This window comes from Scatophagus argus, chromosome 17 (assembly GCF_020382885.2).
Source record: "Scatophagus argus isolate fScaArg1 chromosome 17, fScaArg1.pri, whole genome shotgun sequence".
NCBI lineage: Eukaryota > Metazoa > Chordata > Actinopteri > Scatophagidae > Scatophagus > Scatophagus argus.
The window spans coordinates 250,706-269,732 of record NC_058509.1 but is presented as its reverse complement, the minus strand read 5'-3'; the positions used below and the strand labels follow the sequence as shown (position 1 = coordinate 269,732).

At 44.4% G+C, this 19,027-nt stretch overlaps 2 protein-coding genes across 4 annotated transcripts in view; one reads left to right on the top strand and one right to left on the bottom strand.

The window, feature by feature from the left end:
- LOC124074339 (zinc finger protein 184-like) overlaps positions 1-19,027 on the bottom strand; it is a 155,998-nt gene that overhangs the window by 120,482 nt on the left and 16,489 nt on the right. Inside the window, exon 3 of one of the 3 annotated variants that reach the window (XM_046417170.1) lies at positions 14,436-17,337. The exons of the other annotated variants lie outside the window; for them this stretch is intronic. Within the exon in view, the coding sequence (XP_046273126.1) occupies positions 15,760-17,337 (1,578 nt within the window). The 3' untranslated portion in view covers positions 14,436-15,759. Of the gene's footprint in view, positions 1-14,435; positions 17,338-19,027 lie in introns of those variants that run through there. 3 annotated transcript variants of the gene reach the window in all.
- On the top strand, positions 787-12,676 carry LOC124074434. Its single transcript, XM_046417377.1, has 7 exons — positions 787-1,234; positions 1,364-1,432; positions 2,515-2,580; positions 2,697-3,943; positions 5,493-5,730; positions 7,264-7,668; positions 9,600-12,676. The coding sequence occupies exons 1-7, from the start codon at positions 949-951 to the stop codon at positions 11,522-11,524; spliced, it is 4,236 nt and encodes a 1,411-aa protein (XP_046273333.1). The 5' UTR covers positions 787-948; the 3' UTR covers positions 11,525-12,676.

The following is a 19,027-nucleotide window of genomic DNA, read 5'->3' as shown; positions in this document are numbered from 1 at the left end:
TTTTTTATGACTTTACGTTACTCAAAAGAGTTTCCCCTCGGAAGCGTCCACGTCCTCCTCTGAAGAGACTCAGGCCACCAGGTCTTGATGATTTGATAAAGAAAGGTAATAAATAAATAAAAGTGACATTCCACCACTGTTTGTCTCAGGAAGAAGTTTTTTATTATTTACTCGTACAACAGAAACATAAAATTCACGTTTCAGCAGGCTCACTATGTGTCAGCATTATTTCAATTTATGTTTTATTAATAAACAGGGTCTGGGCCCTTCTATGTGGAGTTTGCATGTTCTCCCTGTGCCTGCGTGGGTTTTCTCCGGGTTCTCCGGCTTCCTCCCACAATACCAAAAACATGCACATTAGGTTAACTGGCTGCTCTACATTGCCCCCTAGGTGTGAGTGTGAGAGTGTGTGGTTGTCTGTCTTTGTGTGTTGGCCCTGCGATTGACTGGCGACCAGTCCAGGGTGAACCCCGCCTCTCGCCCGTAGTCAGCTGGGATAGGCTCCAGCTCCCCCGCGACCCTGACGGATAAGCGGTATAGAAAATGGATGGATTAATAAACAGTACATGCATAGAATACAACTGACGACAACAGGAAGTCAACCAGTAACATTAAGAACCTTAAATGAAATGACAGCTGACTGTAACGTGCTGTACATAACGCCTGTGATTTATTATTATCTTTATTATTATTAAGTAGCCTACCCCCTGGCTGACGTTCTGTTGTTTGTATGAATGTACATTATAATAACTGCTTTGTATTGAATATTTCAATGAAAAAAAACAAAAAAACCAAAAACAAATCGAGCGATGTTCTCCCTCCAGTCCAACAGAGGTCGCTGTTCGTCGCGGCGCTTCGCTCTCCGCTGAGCGAACTGTCGTCGACGCGGAACTCCGTGTCTGTGTTTACGTCCCCGCTGCTTCTCTTTGTTCGCACAAAAGGGGGAAAATGTGCGCCGTGCAGCTGCTGCGGGTGTCGGTACATGAGCGGATCAGCGCCGCCGCTGAAGACTTTCTGCTGCAGGTGGAAAAAGGAGAAGAAGCGGCTGAAATCCCGGCGCTGAGGGCGCTGCTCACCGAGCGGCTAACGGCGGCTGCGGAGGAGATCGTCGCTCTGTTTGAGGAAACCGTGGCGGAGTACGAAGACAGAGCGGAGCGGTCGGAGCGGGAGATCTGCCGCCAGAGGAGGCTGCTCGATGCCCTGCTGAAGCCCGAAGTGAGGCTGGACAGAGCAGGTCAGTCCCTGCTCACTGCTCCCGGAGGACCCGCACACACGCACTCATGCTAATGCTAACTAGCATCGGCCTCACAAACGGCAACGTTTTTACTTAAGTGAAACATTTTTTCTGTTTTTCTGTCAACAGTCAGAGATGGACTGACATCCACTGCTTTATTAAACAGTAAAATGCGAAATCGTCGTCATTTAAGCGAAGGTAACACAATAAATATGTTGTTAGCAGGTAACAGCAACTCCCATCAGCCGTACACGAAGGAGCGTTAGCAAGGCCTCATGGGAGTTGTAGTTTAAGACGCTGTCAACCCAACCATTGGTTCTGTGTTGTTTTAATGTTTCTGATAATCTCGAACTGTTTTGCTGCAATACAACGCGAGTCTCACGTCAGTTTGATTTTGTGCTTTAAGTTTTTATTCATGGTTGATAAGGTGGCACGGTGGTGCAGTGGCTCGTACTGTCGCCTCACAGCAAGACGGTTTCAGGTTCGAATCCCAGTTTCAGAATCAAGAATCAAGAGTCTTTATTGTCATTATGCAAGCATAACGAAATTTTGTGCAGATTCTCGACTTAAAAGCACACGTATAAATAGCAGCAGAAAATTAAAATTGCACACTTAAGAAAAATATAAAAATATAAAATACAAAATACACGTGAGGCAAATAAAGTGCACTTAGTGCCAGTCTATGGTATGCTGTGTGTGTGTGTGTGTGTGTGTATGTGGCTAGATGGGGGAGGGTGTATGTGTGACGTCCTGTAGGGGGGTGGGATGTGAGTGTTAAAAAACATTGATGAAAACACAAAGAAAAACATGAATAAAGACACAAAAAGCCGAGAGCCTCGAGTCGCTGTGTGCACCCGTGCCGCCATCTTGGTTTAACTTTCTGTGTGGAGTTTGCATGTTCTTCCTGTTGCTGGGTGGGTTTTCTGCGGCTTCCTCCCAACAACATGCACATCAGGTTAACTGGCTGCTCTGCTTTGCCCCGAGGTGTGTGTGTGTGTGTGTCTCTGTCTTTGTGTGTCAGCCCTGCAACTGACTGGCGACCAGTCCAGGGTGAACCTGCCTCTCAGCAGTCAGCTGGGATAGGCTCCAGCCTGGAGCCTGAGGCTGATAGGCTCCAGTCACTCTGCGAACCTGATGGATAAGCAGTGTAGAAAATGGATGGATGGCTGATCAGTTAACTGATAGTTGTAGCACAGCTCAGAAAGAACACAAATGTAATTTTTCAATAATCACAACTTAACAAACTGACTTTCTTACATTATATTTTAATAACCTAACAGGTAGAGCAAGCGCCAGCGGCCCAGATTCTATTCCAGCCCATCCCGCCCCACCCCCGACCACCACAGTTATGTTGACTGATTTATTTATTTTGACTGATTTCAGTTAATAGAACCATTTTATCTGCAGCGGCTCAGGATTACATTAACTGACCTCTTGTTCAATGTGTGTTTCTGTATTTCAGTGTTCCCTTCAGACATCCAGCAGCCGCTGTTGAGTAAAGAAGAGTTTCCACTTGAGCAGCAGGACTGGAGCTCCAGTCTGCACCAGAAGGAGCCACCAGACCCCCCACACATTAAAGAGGAACAGGAGGAACTCTGGACCAGTCAGGAGGGAGACCAGCTTCAGGGACTGGAGGAGGCCGATATCACCAAGTTCACATTCACTCCTGTGAAGAGTGAAGAAGATGATGAAGAGGACCCTCAGTCCTCACTGCTTCATCAGAGACAAACTGAACAGGTGAAAACAGAAGCTGATGGAGAGGACTGTGGAGGACCAGAACCAGCCCGGAGTTCAGATCCAGATAGACACCTAGAACCAGTCAGTGAAGACAACTCTGTAGACTCTACTGCAACTGATGACAGTGATTGTGACTGGACACAGACAAACAATGAGCGGTCATGTGTGGACGCTCACAGAAACAATGAAGCCCCTGAGGCTGATGCTGGATCTTCAGTGAAGGAGCGACCCTTTCCCTGCTCGTACTGTGGGAAAAGATTTAGTCTGAAGGGAAACTTGAACAGACACATACGAGACCACACAGGGGAGAGACCGTTTCCTTGTACCGGTTGTGATAAATCATTCAAAGACAGTGGGTCGCTGACGGCACACATGAGGTGTCACACCGGAGAGCAGCCATACAGCTGCTTGTTCTGTGGCAAGAACTTCAGTGGGAGGGGAAACATGACGAGACACATGAGAATCCACACGGGAGAGAAGCCGTTCACATGCTCCGTGTGCAGTAAGAGTTTCCATGTAAAAGAACACCTGAACCGACACATGAAGTACCACACGGGGGAAAAACCATTCAGCTGCACCGTCTGTGGTAAAGGCTGCGCTCAGAAAACAGATTTAAAGAAGCACATGAGAGTGCACACGGGAGAGAAACCCTTCAGTTGTCCCTTCTGTGGGAAGTGCTGCGCTGAAAAAGGAGACTTGACCAAACACATGAGAGTCCACACAGGAGAGAAACCCTTCAGCTGCAATGTCTGTGGTAAAAGCTGTGCCCAGAAGGGGAGCCTGAAGATCCACATGAGAGTCCACACAGGAGAGAAACCCTTCAGCTGCTCAGTCTGTGGCAAATGCTTCACTGTGACGGGACATCTGAAGAGACACATGAAGCTGCACACAGCGGACAGTCCGATGGCTGACTCCTCAGAGTCGGGCAAAGTACAGCAGGAAGTGGACACCGTGGAACCCCTGAACGCATCGTGATGGTTCCATCAGTCATGAGGAGAGGAACCTTTCAAGTCTGCGAGGGGGTCGGGGATGCAGCCACGTTTGGGTGCAAGCTTCTCAGACTCCTGTTATCCAGGGATGTTCATTATTCCACCATTAGATGAATTCTGATCAAAAGTACATTATTTGATGATGTAGAGATGTGTGGTGTAACACTGAGAGAGCATACTGTGGTGGTGCTCATTTCCCTCACATTCAGAAATGGCTCGATTTTCGTCATGAAGCCATCTGTGCTGACACGTGTTAGCGGACTGTAGCCTACCGCCGGTAGACTGTCAGTCAGCATTCTCCACCCCTTAATGCAAAACTGTGTTGCAGGGGCACTGGTGCTGCAAACGGGGCTTAGTTCTGCCCAAGACAAAGAGGACTAATCTTCATCACATACGCTTCTACTCAGTCGACACAGAGAGATGTACTCATCCCTGAGGACCAGAGGGCCCGGAGACCAGCTCAGAATCTTCGTCAGGCCCCTGACAGGAGAAGTAATCTAACATGTTCTGATGGTGGGCGAACTGGAGGAGCTGCAGGAAACCATCTAGTCAGAGGGGCCTGGCTTTTAATGAGGCATTTTAGGTCACTTTATTTTCCGTGTGAAAAGAAATCAAACCAAAGGGAAAACTCAACAAGGTGACCACCTCATCCACTGAACTGGACCATGCAAGCAAATAATAATATGAATTCTGTTGGAAACGGGATGACACAGAGTCCAGCCTGGGTTAGATGCTAAAAATTATTTCCAGCATCAAATAGAACAAACATGAATCTGATGTTTGAGGTCTGGATTGACTGGTGTGTTGTTTTTTTTTCATGACTGATGCTGATTGTTAGTAATCAACCATGCAACAATCGATATTTGGAACTGATAAACATTTGCAGTAAAAATAAAAATCTTCATGTCAAATATTAGAATATACAGTGATGGAAATGTACCCAAATACCTTTAGTTGAATCCTCTCCAGATGTTTCCGCACACATGAAAAAGCCGATGTCTCTCAGATCTGATCCTGAACAGTCACAAACAGCTTGAAACCGGATCACAAGGTTTGTGAAAACCCGAAATGTGACAGTTGAGTTCCTGTCACTGCTGCCATTCTGATGATTCATTCATTCCTGTCACACAGTAACAATAATTAGTCTGTTGCATTGTGAAATTGCACATTTGTCTAAATGCTAACAAAACAGTCTGACTGTGGAGACTGTGGACAAGTCGGGCAAACAGCTGCTGAACGACATTTCGTTAATGCTTGCTCATTTACAGCTAATGTATTCTGTCAGTTTGGGGAGAACAAACACAAATAATCCTGTGCTCAAACTTTGCTTTGATTTCTGTGATGGCGAGCACAGTTTGAGTTGTGTGAGCGGAGAAAGAGCTGAAGGTTCAGTCTCCTGTCCAGGTCGTCACATACCATTACTTTGGTTTGTCTCGTCTCTTCTCGTTTTCTACCACTTACCTGGGTCCGGGTTGGAGGGGTAATCTTAGCAGGGAAGCCCAGACTGTCCTCTCCCTGGCTACTTCCACCAGCTCATCTGTGGGGACACCGAGGAGTTCCCAGGCCAGGTGAGAGGCGTAGTCCCTCTACCGTGTCCTGGGTCTGCACTGGAGGGCCTCCTGCCAGATGGACATGGCCAAAACACCTCCCCAGGGAGATGTCCAGGAGGCATCCTGACCATATGCCCGAACCACCTGAGCCAGCTCCTCTCGGATGTCCGAGCTCCTCATCCTGTCTCCAAGGCTGAGCCTGGCCACCCTGTGGCCGCTTGTATCCGTGATCTTGTTCCTGCGCTCGCTACCTCCAGCTTGTGACCAAAGGTGAGGGTTGGACTGTAGACCGACTGGTAAATCGAGATCCTCGGCTTTCGGCTCACGACTCTCTTCACCACAGCGGAGTGGTACAGCTTTGGTTTTGTGTGCTACAATATCAGCCATCTCTGTGAAGTTAGTTAAACACAGATAATATTTGATGTTGAAATGTTGCGGGATGTGGACAGGCACCGAAACAGTTCAAGATTGTAAGTCGGTAAAATTCTATACAATGAAGTTAAAAATGATCATGAAAATCTTTTATATATTATGAGATTGAGGAGCATTAAATGGCACTTTAAGATGCCTGGAACATGAAAGGTGCTTTTCACTCTGAATTCATTAGTTCAGGCGCTCGTTAACAAACATCAGACTCCATCTGTCAGTTTGTGGTGTCTGCTAGAGGGACAGAAATGTACGGCAAGCCGCTGGGTTCAGTGTGATCCTGTCAGTTTACAGCCATGATTTGTTTCTACACAGACCTCGGAGTTACCGACGCTCGACTACACGTCTCAGGCCTGCTGATTGGGCAGCTCGTCATACAAATGGAGTTTCCCTGCCTGAGAAGACAACTTGTCGGGTGTTAGCACGTTTGTTGATGGTTTTATTATGAAACAGATTAAAATGTAATCGGTCACTTTCTCCTTTTGTGCAGCTTTTCATTTTTGCTGACTGTTGCGGAAAAATAAAACCTTGACAAACCACCTGAACGACATATGGGACTCCTGGAAACTTTTTTAGAAAACCATTTCAAGATGTATAATAATTGGTTCATGTTTCACCACTGTGTGTGTGCATCATTATTATCTGTGTGTTGAAATAACACAATGTTGTTGGTTTATCAGGATGGACCTGGGGGGAAAGTTTGAAGTAGGATTCCAACAAAACATTTACTCCAGTACTGCATTGCTTCTTTTGGTTTCACTGTTTACACACTGAGTGGTCCACTACATTTATGTGATAACTTAAGTCACTTTGCAGATTCAGATTACCAATACAAAATCTAATCAACAAATTAATTATATGTTGTTGTAAGTTAAACTACGCAGTCACTGAAATGACTTTTCCACTTTTAGCAGCTGCAACATTAATGTGATGAACATGACCTCTCAATTTAAGATAATCTAATGAAGAGGATACACAACTGGGACCCACATGTCCCACGTCTGCAGATTAACAGTTGACCTCCAGCTGAAGAACTGATAGTTTGGAATAAATACAAGCAGTGAGGACAGGACTCTGGAGGACATCTGTGTAACAGATGGGACTGGGGTCCTGCACTGCAGTGACATTAAAGAAAAACACAGAAAAATAGTAGTTTAAGGCTTACTTTTGTACTTTTATTTGCAAAGTTCGAATGTGGGACTTTTACCTGAGTATTTCTTCACTGTGGTATCACTACTTACTGCAAGATATCTGTGTAGCTACTTGCGTCCATGTATTTGTATCGAGTGGAAAAAAACGTGTTTTTGTTGTTTCTCCTCCGGTCCAGCAGAGGTCGCTGTTTGCTGTCGTCGATGCGGAACTCAAGTCAAGTCTGCCTGCACTCTGTTTACTATCTCTGTTATTTTTGCTCATTGGGGGCGTCAAAGTGCGCACAAAAGGGGGAAAATGTGCGCCGTGCAGCTGCTGCGGGTGTCGGTACATGAGCGGATCAGCGCCGCCGCTGAAGACTTTCTGCTGCAGGTGGAAAAAGGAGAAGAAGCGGCTGAAATCCCGGCGCTGAGGGCGCTGCTCACCGAGCGGCTAACGGCGGCTGCGGAGGAGATCGTCGCTCTGTTTGAGGAAACCGTGGCGGAGTACGAAGACAGAGCGGAGCGGTCGGAGCGGGAGATCTGCCGCCAGAGGAGGCTGCTCGATGCCCTGCTGAAGCCCGAAGTGAGGCTGGACAGAGCAGGTCAGTCCCTGCTCACTGCTCCCGGAAAAACCCGAGCGAGACCCGAACGCGGCTGGCGCCACCGTTCAGCAGATCCTGTCGTCTTAAGGCGACTAATTGCTGCGCTTCTTCCACTTTTCACGAACAGATCCCGACCCAGACGGGTACTTTGTCGGCTCACGTTACACCGGGACTTTTGTTGCTGTCTCGGCTCTTTGTTAAACCTGGAAGCTTTTAGGCAGCTACGCTATTTGGGCTCGGCTATACGTGGCTAACGCAGCCTGCTGACAAAACGGTCGTAAAGTTGTTGAACTGCGTTTTATGTGAGTAATTTGACTACCAGTCTACCATCTGCACTCACTGAAAACAGCGCTTCTCTCGGTGGAAGACAACGATTTTCAGCAGAGCGACGCGACTGTGGAAAGTTTTAACTGCTGTAGAAATTAACTGAACAGTAATTAGAAATAAAGGTCTTGTTCTCTGCCACTGTATGTTCCGTTGTCGGCTCATTACAGTCAGAATCCCTTCACTGTGCCATGTCGTTGCTTTGGATGACATTTCCCTTCACCAGCATGAACAGGCCATCTGGAGCTGAACCACTTGATCAGAAAAAAATAATTGCCAGCTATAATCATCATCATCATCATCATCATTAACTGAAACTTAGACATGCTGACAGCCTGCTTCTTTCAGCTTCTAAAACTTGAGGATTTGTCAAAATGTACTACAGAGAGTTGGACTCATCTAATATTTGAGAGTTTGCCCCAAGAAGGGAGAAATGTTGGACCCAAAACTGGACAGAAAATACAGACCTGATCTGCACAGATTTCACAGCTGATTGTGATGTGAAGTTCACGTCAGTTTACAAATTGTCAAAACAGACCTTTTGTCTTAACTAACGTGAAGTTGGCACTTCTCTCCTCTGTGACTGTGACTCATATGATCCATCTTCATTCAACAAAGATGGTAAAACACATGCAGGGTTTCTGCTTTCTCCTGGACCTGTCCTGTCTGTAATACCACTTTGTACCTATAGAGGCCCCTGTAGTTCCAGCTATAGAGTGAGAGTTCACTGAGTTTCACAAACTCTCTTAGAGTTTAGTCTAATAACAAACAAATACCCACAAAATGTCCACAGAAAAAATCTTCTTCCACCTGTTTTCCTTGCTAGATAGAAAAATCCAACTGTCTTTTACTCACCTGAGACGAGATGAACTTTAATTCACCGTCAAACACACTTCATTCAGACGAGACATAAGCAAAATTAAACTCACCCAAACTGTCTTGGTTTGTCTTTCCACATTCACCTCTGGTTTGGTCCAAATAAATCCTCAGTTCACAGAGTGAGATATGAGAAGTTCTACATGCTGCTGATGTCCGAGTCTCTCTGTCCTCTGCTGCTTCGCGTTCCTCCTCTCCCCGCCTGCCACGTCTCCTTGTCTCCGGAGACACGGCAGACTCCTCTGAGCTGCTGTAAATCACCTCCATACTGTCTCCCCTGTCCTCAAACTGGTGCCTACTGCTCTCAGAGGCTCAGTCCCAGTCTGGTGGCCAAAAGCTGAGCCTGCAGTGAACCTCTGCTCCCCATCTGATGACGGAGTTCCTATCACAGATCGGTTCAGTTTAGTTTTTGAACAACTCTAATGCTATTTGGAAATCACTTATTCTGACTGAATTTTGACTGCGAGGCTGATTCGAGTGCCTTCTTTTGTCCTCGTGTGGTTTACCAAAGGCTTTTAATGTAAACTAAATGGTAACACAGCTCATATACAGATCAGAAAATGGAAGGGCTGCTGTCAGTTTCTCTGTAACATCAGAAATACTCAAGGCTAAAGTAAGTCTTAAAATTGGCTCTTCTGGTCAATTAGTTTAGCTCCACAACACAGCTTGTGGCACAAAACAGTGATTTAACACTTTTCCTCAAGGTGTTTGTTCTCTGCTGTCCTCTGCAGATGTCCTGTTGGTGAGTAAAGAAGAGGATCCCCCTGAGCAGCAGGACTGGAGCTCCAGTCTGGACCAGGAGGAGCCACCAGAGCCCCCACACATTAAAGAGGAACAGGAGGAACTCTGGACCAGTCAGCAGGAAGAGCAGCTTCAGGGACTGGAGGAGGCCGATATCACCAAGTTCAAAATCACTCCTGTGAAGAGTGAAGAAGATGATGAAGAGGACCCTCAGTCCTCACTGCTTCATCAGAGACAAACTGAACAGGTGAAAACAGAAGCTGATGGAGAGGACTGTGGAGGACCAGAACCAGCCAGGAGTTCAGATCCAGATGTGGATTACAGAACATCAGAATTCTCTGTAGCTGAGATTGAAGTCATTTGTGATGATTGGGTTGAGAGCAGAGAACCTCAGTCAGGTTCAAACCTTCTGACAGACACCGAAGATGCTGTCGGTGAGAAGAGGTGTAATTTTCTCAACAAGCCATTTAGCTGCTCTGAGTGTGGGAAAGCATTTACCAAGAATGGACTTCTGGAGACTCACATGAGAATGCACACTGGAGAGAAACCGTTCAGTTGTTCAGTGTGTGGAAAAAAATATATGATATACAGATATCTGATGCAGCACATGGCCATCCATGATGTGGGCAATCCAACCATCTGCAGCTTCTGTAACAAAAGACTTGTTTGGCAGTCAGGAGTCGAGTGCCATCAGTGTGAGAGGAGTGAGTGTGATAAAAGGCTTTGCTACAGCCATCACCTGAAGAAAGATATGGGAGCTGATGCAGAAGAGAAGCTCTTCAGTTGCTCGGTTTGTGGCAGGAAATTTACACAAAGGGGATATCTGATGCAACACATGGCGCGCCACACAGGCAAGATACAGTTTCGCTGTTGTGTTTGTGACAAAAGATTTGCATGGAGACATGAACTGAAGAGCCACAAGTGTGTCGGTGGTTCATCGCAGCTTCATCAGAGTCAAAGTGAGGCAGAGCCTGTAGCCAGCAGGGAGGACTGGGGAGGATCAGATTCTGATGACGAGACCTCAGACTCCTCTGAAGCTGAGACTGAAGTCAGACATAATGATTGGAAGGAGGTCAGAGAACCTCAGCCAGGTTTAAACTCTGTCCCTGGAAGTGATGTGGGCAGCACCGATCAGAAATCATTTATCTGCTCTGAGTGTGGCAAAACATTTTGTGGTGAGGAAAATCTGAAAGCGCACATGAGAACTCATGCGGGAGAGAAGCCTTTCAGTTGCTCGTTTTGTGAGAAAGGATTCACACCAAAAGAGTATCTGATGAACCCCAAGGTGGCCCACACAGAAGAGAAACGGTTCCTGTATTGCGTTTGTGGAAAACGATTTGCTTGGCGTTATAATCTCAAAAACCACCAACATGTTAGTGAGTCATCACACCTTCAAAGTGAGGAGGACAGAGAGGCTTTAGCCAGCAGCTCAAACACCTCTGACTCCTCTAAACCTGATGATGGTAATGAGACCAGTGCATCTCAGTCAAGTTTAAACTGTCCAAAACGTAAAGTCCTTGAGAGCGATGTCAGCAGTGACATCACAGACAGGCCGTTCACCTGCTCGCAGTGCGGGAAAAGATTTCGCCGCAAGAAAAACCTGCAGGAGCATCTGAGAATTCATACGGGAGCAAAACCATATGGCTGTTCAGTGTGCATGAAGTACTTTTCCTGCAGTGGGTCGTTGAGGAAACACCTGAGAATCCACACAGGTGAGAAACCTTTCAGCTGCTCCGTCTGTGGGAACCGATTTACTGAGAGTGGACATCTGAAGGTGCACATGAGAACTCACACAGGAGAGAAACCTTTCACCTGTTCAGTTTGTGGTAAAAGTTTTACCTGGAGGCAAAGCTTCAATAATCACATGAAATATCATACAACCAGAGACATATCACGGCCATCAGCACAAATCTGAACACTTCTCAGGCTCAGTGAGATCATCAGTGTCATACTACTGTCACACACACTGGATGTGCTGCTTCAGAAAAGAAAAGTTCTGCTCTGGTCAACCAGGAGGCTCCTGCAGCTGCAGAGGAGGTGCAGCATCACCCTCAGAAACACAACAACCCAGAACTTACCTGTAAGCCTTTGATTTTTGTTTGGATTATTCACATTTTCTTATTTGTCTACAGTTTGGACTCATTATAGAGTTGGTGTTATCAACACACTTGTTACACAATTTTTACACAAGTTAAAAGTCTTAATTGTCACAGTCTAATCTGTGGACATCGAACTTTATTACTTCTCACCATGTTCACCTGCTCCTGCTGCCTCAGTGTGAACCCCTTTGTGGTTTTTCATTGTCTGCATTAAAACAAAACCGTGCCCGGATTCTGACGTCAGATCAGGTTTTGGTTGATGATCTGAAAAGCGTTAAGCTCACTAAAATGAAGTGAAATGAGTTCAGCTAAATGTGACATTTTCTCATTAAACAAGAAACATGAAAATAAACCACCGCTGAATTCACAGCATCAACACAGAGAATTTATGAGCCCGATGGTTTGGTGTCACGTAACCCAGGAACTCTTCTCTCACAAGACAGGTAAAAGACAGCTTCAGAATGCCTTTATTCATCCCCCATTTTTACAAGCAGTTTGTCTCAAAGGACTTAACATAACATCAGCAACATCCTCTGCCCTTCGACCCTCACATGGACTGAGGAGAAACTCCCAGAAAAACCTTTAACAGGAAACACTGGGAGAAAGCTCAGGGTGAGCAGCAGAGGGGGGATCCCTCACCCAGGACGGGCAGGGAACCAGTCAACAACATGAGATATGGGACAGATGGGGGATGTTCGGTCAGGAGAGAGCTGATGGAGGCTGATGGAGGCTGACGGAGGCAGCTCCTGGTGGGCAGGCTGGGCACAGTATACAATATGCAAAGTGATGCTGAAATACTTGTTCATATCATGACCACTTTATAGATGAAAGCAGATGTAATGTGTGTTACATTCCTAACAGATCACACTGCTGATAGATCCATGCTATTCTAAACTGTATGGACAAATATATATTTCTGTCGTTATTATTGCTTTCATCTAAAAAAAAAAAGGGGCAGTCGTGGATCAGCGGTTAGAGTGTCGGACCCGTAACCGGTGGATCGCTGGTTCGATTCCCCGTCCCGGTGTCCATGGCTGAGGTACCCTTGAGCAAGGTACCTAACCCCCACTGCTCCCCGGGCGCTGCACGCGGTCGCCCACTGCCCCGGGTTTGCTGTGTGTGTGTGCACGTCACTTGGGTGGGTTAAATGCAGAGCACGAATTTCATTGGAGTGAGTTCCCTCCAATGACAAAATATGTCACTTTCACTTTCTTTCATCTTTCATTGCTGCATATTTAAATTTCGAGTAGTGGAACTTCTACCTTTTCTCAGTTTGGGTCAGTATATTTTATTCTTTGTTTGAAGAACAAAGAAAGAAATGTAAGAAATGTTGTCAACACAATCAACAGCCCTGCATTTCTACATCAAACTGAATCTCTCTGTCGGCACACCTTTATCAAACTGTACTGTATTAAAATAAAGCAAACCTGAAATCTTTCAGACTGAAAACTTTTTCCTCTCAGGACGTCAACACATGAAAATTGCTGAAGAGATATTTGGGCCGGCAGGAAGAACGATGGTGAAGATTTCTTTGGTGTGTTTAATGGAGGGAGTGTTGGATCCCTGACTGGGACACAGATGTCCTCTGAATGCCTTGGACGATGTGCAGCAGAAGGTCAGAGGTGCGAACTGTCTGCCTGTCTTATCCTCGATGACGATCTGTCCGTCCAGCCTGAGTGTGACAAAGGTTGGCACCAGCCTTACCAGGCTTAAAACGGCCTTTAAAACAAATGGAAATTGTCTCGTGTGCATGTAAGTGATTTAACATGCTGATTGACAATACAGATTTCTTTGAGTTTCTTTAAAAGTAAAATTTGTTTGTATTTTAAACATACAAGTACAAATAAAAACAAAACAAAAGGCATATGATTTTGTGATTCTCTTGGTGCAGAGAGAGTTCAGACTTTTATCTGCAGCATCATAAACATAAACCTTCATTTAAGCCTATGTAAACACTGGAAGAAAGAACAAGGTGGTTGTAATGTCGTTGATTTAACTAGTGAATGAGGGTGAAAGACAAACAAACCGGACAAAACCGTCACTGCGTCCATTATATATTTATTTAAAGCATAAAATAACAGAATTATTATGGTCTGATTCAAGCACATTATATTGAACATGAGAGCATCATTACAATTTCTTTGTGGAAAGCTTGTGCAGAAATTAATATTGTGTTCATGCAGTAGATATCTGATTTTATAGTTACAGTTTATCGTCTCAGCTGTCCGGTGAACAAGATTAAACCGGATTAACTTTAGTCAAACTGACTGAACCAGCATTTGTCCAACAAGAGACAACTGTCATCCATAACAACAGTACCTTCATATGAAGCCTCATTTTGATCCTCTCTGTTTGACCTGTTAACGTTACTGCAGTACACCATTAATACAAATCAGCACTTCCTGTATCTGTTTCAAATTAAAGTGGACAGAAACCCTCAATTTCTTAACAAGGCCGTTATTGCTTGTTAAGAAATTGGCGTTGGAGAAAACTGGCTGACTTGTAAGGTTCCCATATGCTTAGAGGTTGGAGAAGCCGCTTGTGATCAGAGGGTCGCCGGTTCGATTCCCCCACCAGACGGGCAGGAAAAATTTGGGTGTGGTGGAGTGATTAATATGAACCCCCCCCCCCCCCCATTAGCCGGCTGATGTGCCCTTGAGCAAGGCACTTAACCCCCCAATATGCTCCCCGGGCGCTTGATGCTGCCCACTGCTCCTGTGTGTGTTTCACTGCATGTAATTTGCCGGGTGTTGCATGTGTGTGTTCAACTAAGGAAGAAGACGAGTTCAGTGTGTGTATGTAAAAATATATATACTGTCAATAAAGTGATTCTTCTTCTTCTTAATTTGAAATGTAGCTGCTGCCATCTTTTCTCAAGCTGCTTCAGGCTAAAGTCTTATTTTATTCTTAGTCTTAGTCTTACTTATTATCTTTAGGTTCAAATTTAGAAGAAAAGTTCAGTGGTTGTCATGACAAATACAAAAACATGATTGTGGTGCTGCTACACTCGTTTATTGGCTCTCATTGTGTTCCACTGAGGAGCTCAGGTGCAACACCTGGTGGTAAAATTACCTGCTGGTTCAGTATTTGGCTTAATATCCAACCAACATCAGCCCAATCCTCCCTGCTGAAGCTTCAACTTCAACTAAACTTTATGCATTTAACTGTAGACGATGATGAAAATAAGACTTACATCATTTGGATATGCAAAAATGTAGTAACTGTACTCAAAAATAAGGAGTATCACTTTTAGTGGTGACTACAACAGTTTCATGCCAGACATTCTTCTCATGTAAGATCAGTTGAGGCCATTTTACTCAGATCCCTCAATGGTGGCGTAAAGAAAAGACCAGCTCCGCTATCCTACACTGTGTTAATCACTGATTACACTGTTCTTACAGGTGTTGTTTTGGCTCTGAGTGCTTCTGCTGCTGCTGTAAGACTGAACAGACTTAACCTTCGTCATACCTTTCATACAGAACAATGAAGTAGACCAACATTCCCACCTCGAACAGGCTGTAAGAGAGGCTTCTCTGAGAATGAACACAGAAAATACAACTACCACCGAGTTTACAGCATGGGAATCTATAAAGTAGAGATTTAAGTTGGAAACACGACTTCAGAGGAGAACATTGGTGCGTTTGCCAAGTAAAATAATTTAACTAATCCTGAATGTTTCAGTTTCTAATATCTGGTGCTGTGGTGGAGATGATTCGTCTGAGAACATGAAGAGTAATCTCAAGAAACGTACTTAATTTGTTCATAAGCTGAATGAGAGTGCCTGAAACCGACAGAACAATCAAAAATTCAAATATATTGATAAAACATTTTGGAATTCTATTTTAAGAATGTATTTTGGGTCACATCAGTTCAGATCAGAAGTTTAAGTATTTCAGCGTTATAAATTCACTGGTATTTTAATTTCAACATTAAGAATTGGGTTGGCTTGAAGGTTTAAACCTTTATGGACGTTATGGACTGTAAAGCAAAACTCACCCACCCTGCTCGGCTTATTTAACTGCAAAAGTCACTTCCTTTGTGAATCCATGAATTAAACACACTTGTGGCTTTTGACAAGAAGCTTCTTATTGAATCCTTTGCCACAATCGCTGCATTTATAGAGTTTTTCACCTGTGTGAATTGTCATGTGCTCTGTCAGATGTACATTTTGTTTAAAACATTTGCCACAAACTGTGCAACCAAATGGTTTCTCTCCTGTGTGAATTCTCATGTGAGTCTTCAGGTTGCCCTTCAGGCTAAACTTTTTCCCACACTCTGTGCAGCTGAATGACTCCTTGGCAGGAACTTTTTTCTCGGGCTGGTTTTGACGAAGCTGTGAGGACTCCCCAACACACTTGTGGGTTTTCAGCTGTGTGTACCAGGTGAACCGTCTGTCACAAGCACTGCAGCTGAAGCGTTTCTCTTCTGTGTGAACTGACATATGCAGTGTCATGCGCCTTTTGTGTGCAAATCTTTTGTCACAAAATGGACAACTAAATGGTTTCTCTCCTGTGTGGATTCTCACATGCAGCTGCAAAGTTCCTTTCTGGCTGAAACTTTTGCCACAGAATGAGCATTCGAAGGGTTTCTCTCCAGTGTGAATCCTCATGTGGGCCAAAATGTTGCCACTGCAGCTGAAGCGTTTCTGACAAACTGAGCAGCTGAAGGGTTTCTCTCCAGTGTGGGTTCTCATGTGGCTCATCAGGTGATCCCGGCGACAGAACGTCCTCCCACACTCTGAACAGCTAAAAGACTCTTTGTCCGTGTTACAGTTCGTATCGCTGACATGGTCTTCAGCAGTTTTTTCAGAGTTTAAACCTGACTCAAGTTCTCTGCTGTCTTTCCAACCATCATCACCAAATTTAGTGTCAGGTTCTGGGCCTTTGTCATAAGTAACTGGTTGTCTGAATGGGTCAAAGCTCTTGGCTGGCTCTGATCCCATGTGAACGTCACTAGCGTTATAAGTAAGCGTTTTCTTTCCTGTGTGGATTCTCATGTGTCTGCTCACGTCTCCACTATATCTGAACTGTTTCTTACAGATGGAGCAACTGAAGGGCTTCTCTCCTGTGTGAAGTCTCATGTGGCTAATTGAGTTTCCTTTCTGAGAAAATCTTTTACCACAAAAGGAGCAACTAAACGGTTTCTCTCCAGTGTGAATCCTCATGTGTGCGTTCAGATGTGGCTTACGGCCAAATCTCTGACCGCACTCAGGGCAGCTGAATGATCTCACAACAGCATTACAGTGAACATCAGCAACATTATTTTTCTGGGCAGTTAAACTATTCGGTTCACTGGTTTCCTCCCAGTCGCCCTCACTGACTTCAGTCTCAGAAGACTCTTCAGTCTTGTCTTCACTATCAGGGTGTAAATGTCTATCTGAATCTGAGCTCGTGGCTGGTTCTGGTCCTCCACAGTCCTCTCCAGCAGCTTCTGTTTTCACCTGTTCAGTTTGTCTCTGATGAAGCAGTGAGGACTGCGGTTTCACTTCATCACCTTTTTCACTCTTTACTGGAGTGATTGTGAACTTGGTGATATCGGCCTCCTCCAGTCCCTGAAGCTGCTCTTCCTGCTGACTGGTCCAGAGTTCCTCCTGTTCCTCTTTAATGTGAGGGAGCTCTGGTGGCTCCTCCTGGTCCAGACTGGAGCGCCAGTCCTGCTGCTCCTCTTCACCAACAATCACTTTTCTGACATCTGAAGGTAAAGCTGAAACACAAACAGTTATCGATATTGATTTATCTTTTCAGTTTGCTACAGTTTACTAATGAACCAGAGCACATTTGACAAGAGTCCTGTGTAGTCCAGAATAACACCATCAGCTGTTGCTATAATATTGAGGTTGCATCTCTATTGCAAAAGTGATCTTAGGCGGGGCTGTGACGAACCACTCAAAGCGTTGTTCATAAGACTACATTCAAATAACATTCAAATTCGAATTTAAATGCTGCCAAGCAAGAGACCGCTGTTAGAGACCACCAACCCGGCTCATTTTGGCAGCGGTTGGCATTTTGAAGCCGTCTTTGTAGCAACAACAGTGGATATTTTGATGGCCACATAAGGAGAGGCTCCAGTCATGTTTGTGAAGCCAAAACCAGATAAGGCCAAACATCTTCTCTTAACCCTAACCAAGTGTTCTTCATGTCTAAACCTAACCAGACTTTAAGCACAGCATTGTCACAACGGAAAAGTGAAATGTAAAGACATTTTAACATAGTCCCTAGTTTACAGTGACTTACAATGACAGCTTTTTTTCTGGGTTGGGTTGGATTACATGACAACAGGCATTTAAAGATTCATTTGAAAACCTCAAAAGAAGCTCTGAATTTCAAAAGTCTCAGAGTGTTTAAAAAACTTGTTTAAATGAAAGGAAAGTACAGCAACTGCCACCCGACAAAAAATATCTGCTCAGTTTCTTTTCTTGTTAAGATCCTTCTCACATTATAACAAGATGTTTTTCATGACATTACGACACGTTTTCTTGTTATAACTCAATACCAAATTATTCCACTCAGCAACTGCCTTTTGTTTTAGCAATATTTTGTTATTGATATTGTTAGCTCACTGAACTAATTCATTAACATTTGGTCAGCCAGGTGATGCTGATCTAATCGCCCTTCTTGCCTGTATAGACCAGTGGAGACTGGATGTACCTGAACACAGAATTAAACGTGTTGTTGCTAATCAGAAATTATGGCTCAAAAGCCATCCATAAAAAGAGCAAACTTAATAAGTGATACATCACCAGTTGTAAGCAGTGCAAATCAAGAAGACATATTATGAGGTAGAGTTAGCAGGGAATGCTTTAAATCTATTAGTGTAATGTGAGAAGAAGGTCTCCTCAGCTGATTTACATACAGACGCAGACTGATATGATTTGTGTAAAAATGAGTGATTACCCTTGAACAGAAATCACAGTTCACCTGTATAGTACACTTTCATGTCTGAAACAACTGGGGACTGCGTACAAACTGATATATGGGTCTTTACTTTACTTTATTTTATATTTTTATTCTTTATTCTTTATTTTTTATTTTATTCTATTCTCTTGTATTTTTGCACAGTTGTTAAAAGGAGTGTTGTTTTTTTCATTTCACTGTGGATGCACATCCACATGTGACAAATAAAGAATTCTGATTCTGATTCTGATCACACATTTTAATAAATCAGAATGAGATCTAACAGGATGTGAGTGTTTCTTCAGAATCAGAATTCCTTTATTAATCCCTGGAGGGAAATTCTTGTTTCTACAGAATTCTTGTTTCTACAGAAAATGTGTCTTCCTGTACTCTTACTGCTAATAATCTAAATAATTGTGCAGTAGT

Coding starts and splice junctions, on each gene's coding strand:
- LOC124074434 (XM_046417377.1), top strand. CDS start 949: ATGTGCGCCGTGCAGCTGCTGCGGGTGTCGGTACATGAGCGGATCAGC. Junction 2,581..2,696: donor CCCACCCCCGACCACCACAG/TTATGTTGACTG, acceptor TCTGTATTTCAG/TGTTCCCTTCAGACATCCAG. Junction 3,944..5,492: donor TGGAACCCCTGAACGCATCG/TGATGGTTCCAT, acceptor TACTTCCACCAG/CTCATCTGTGGGGACACCGA.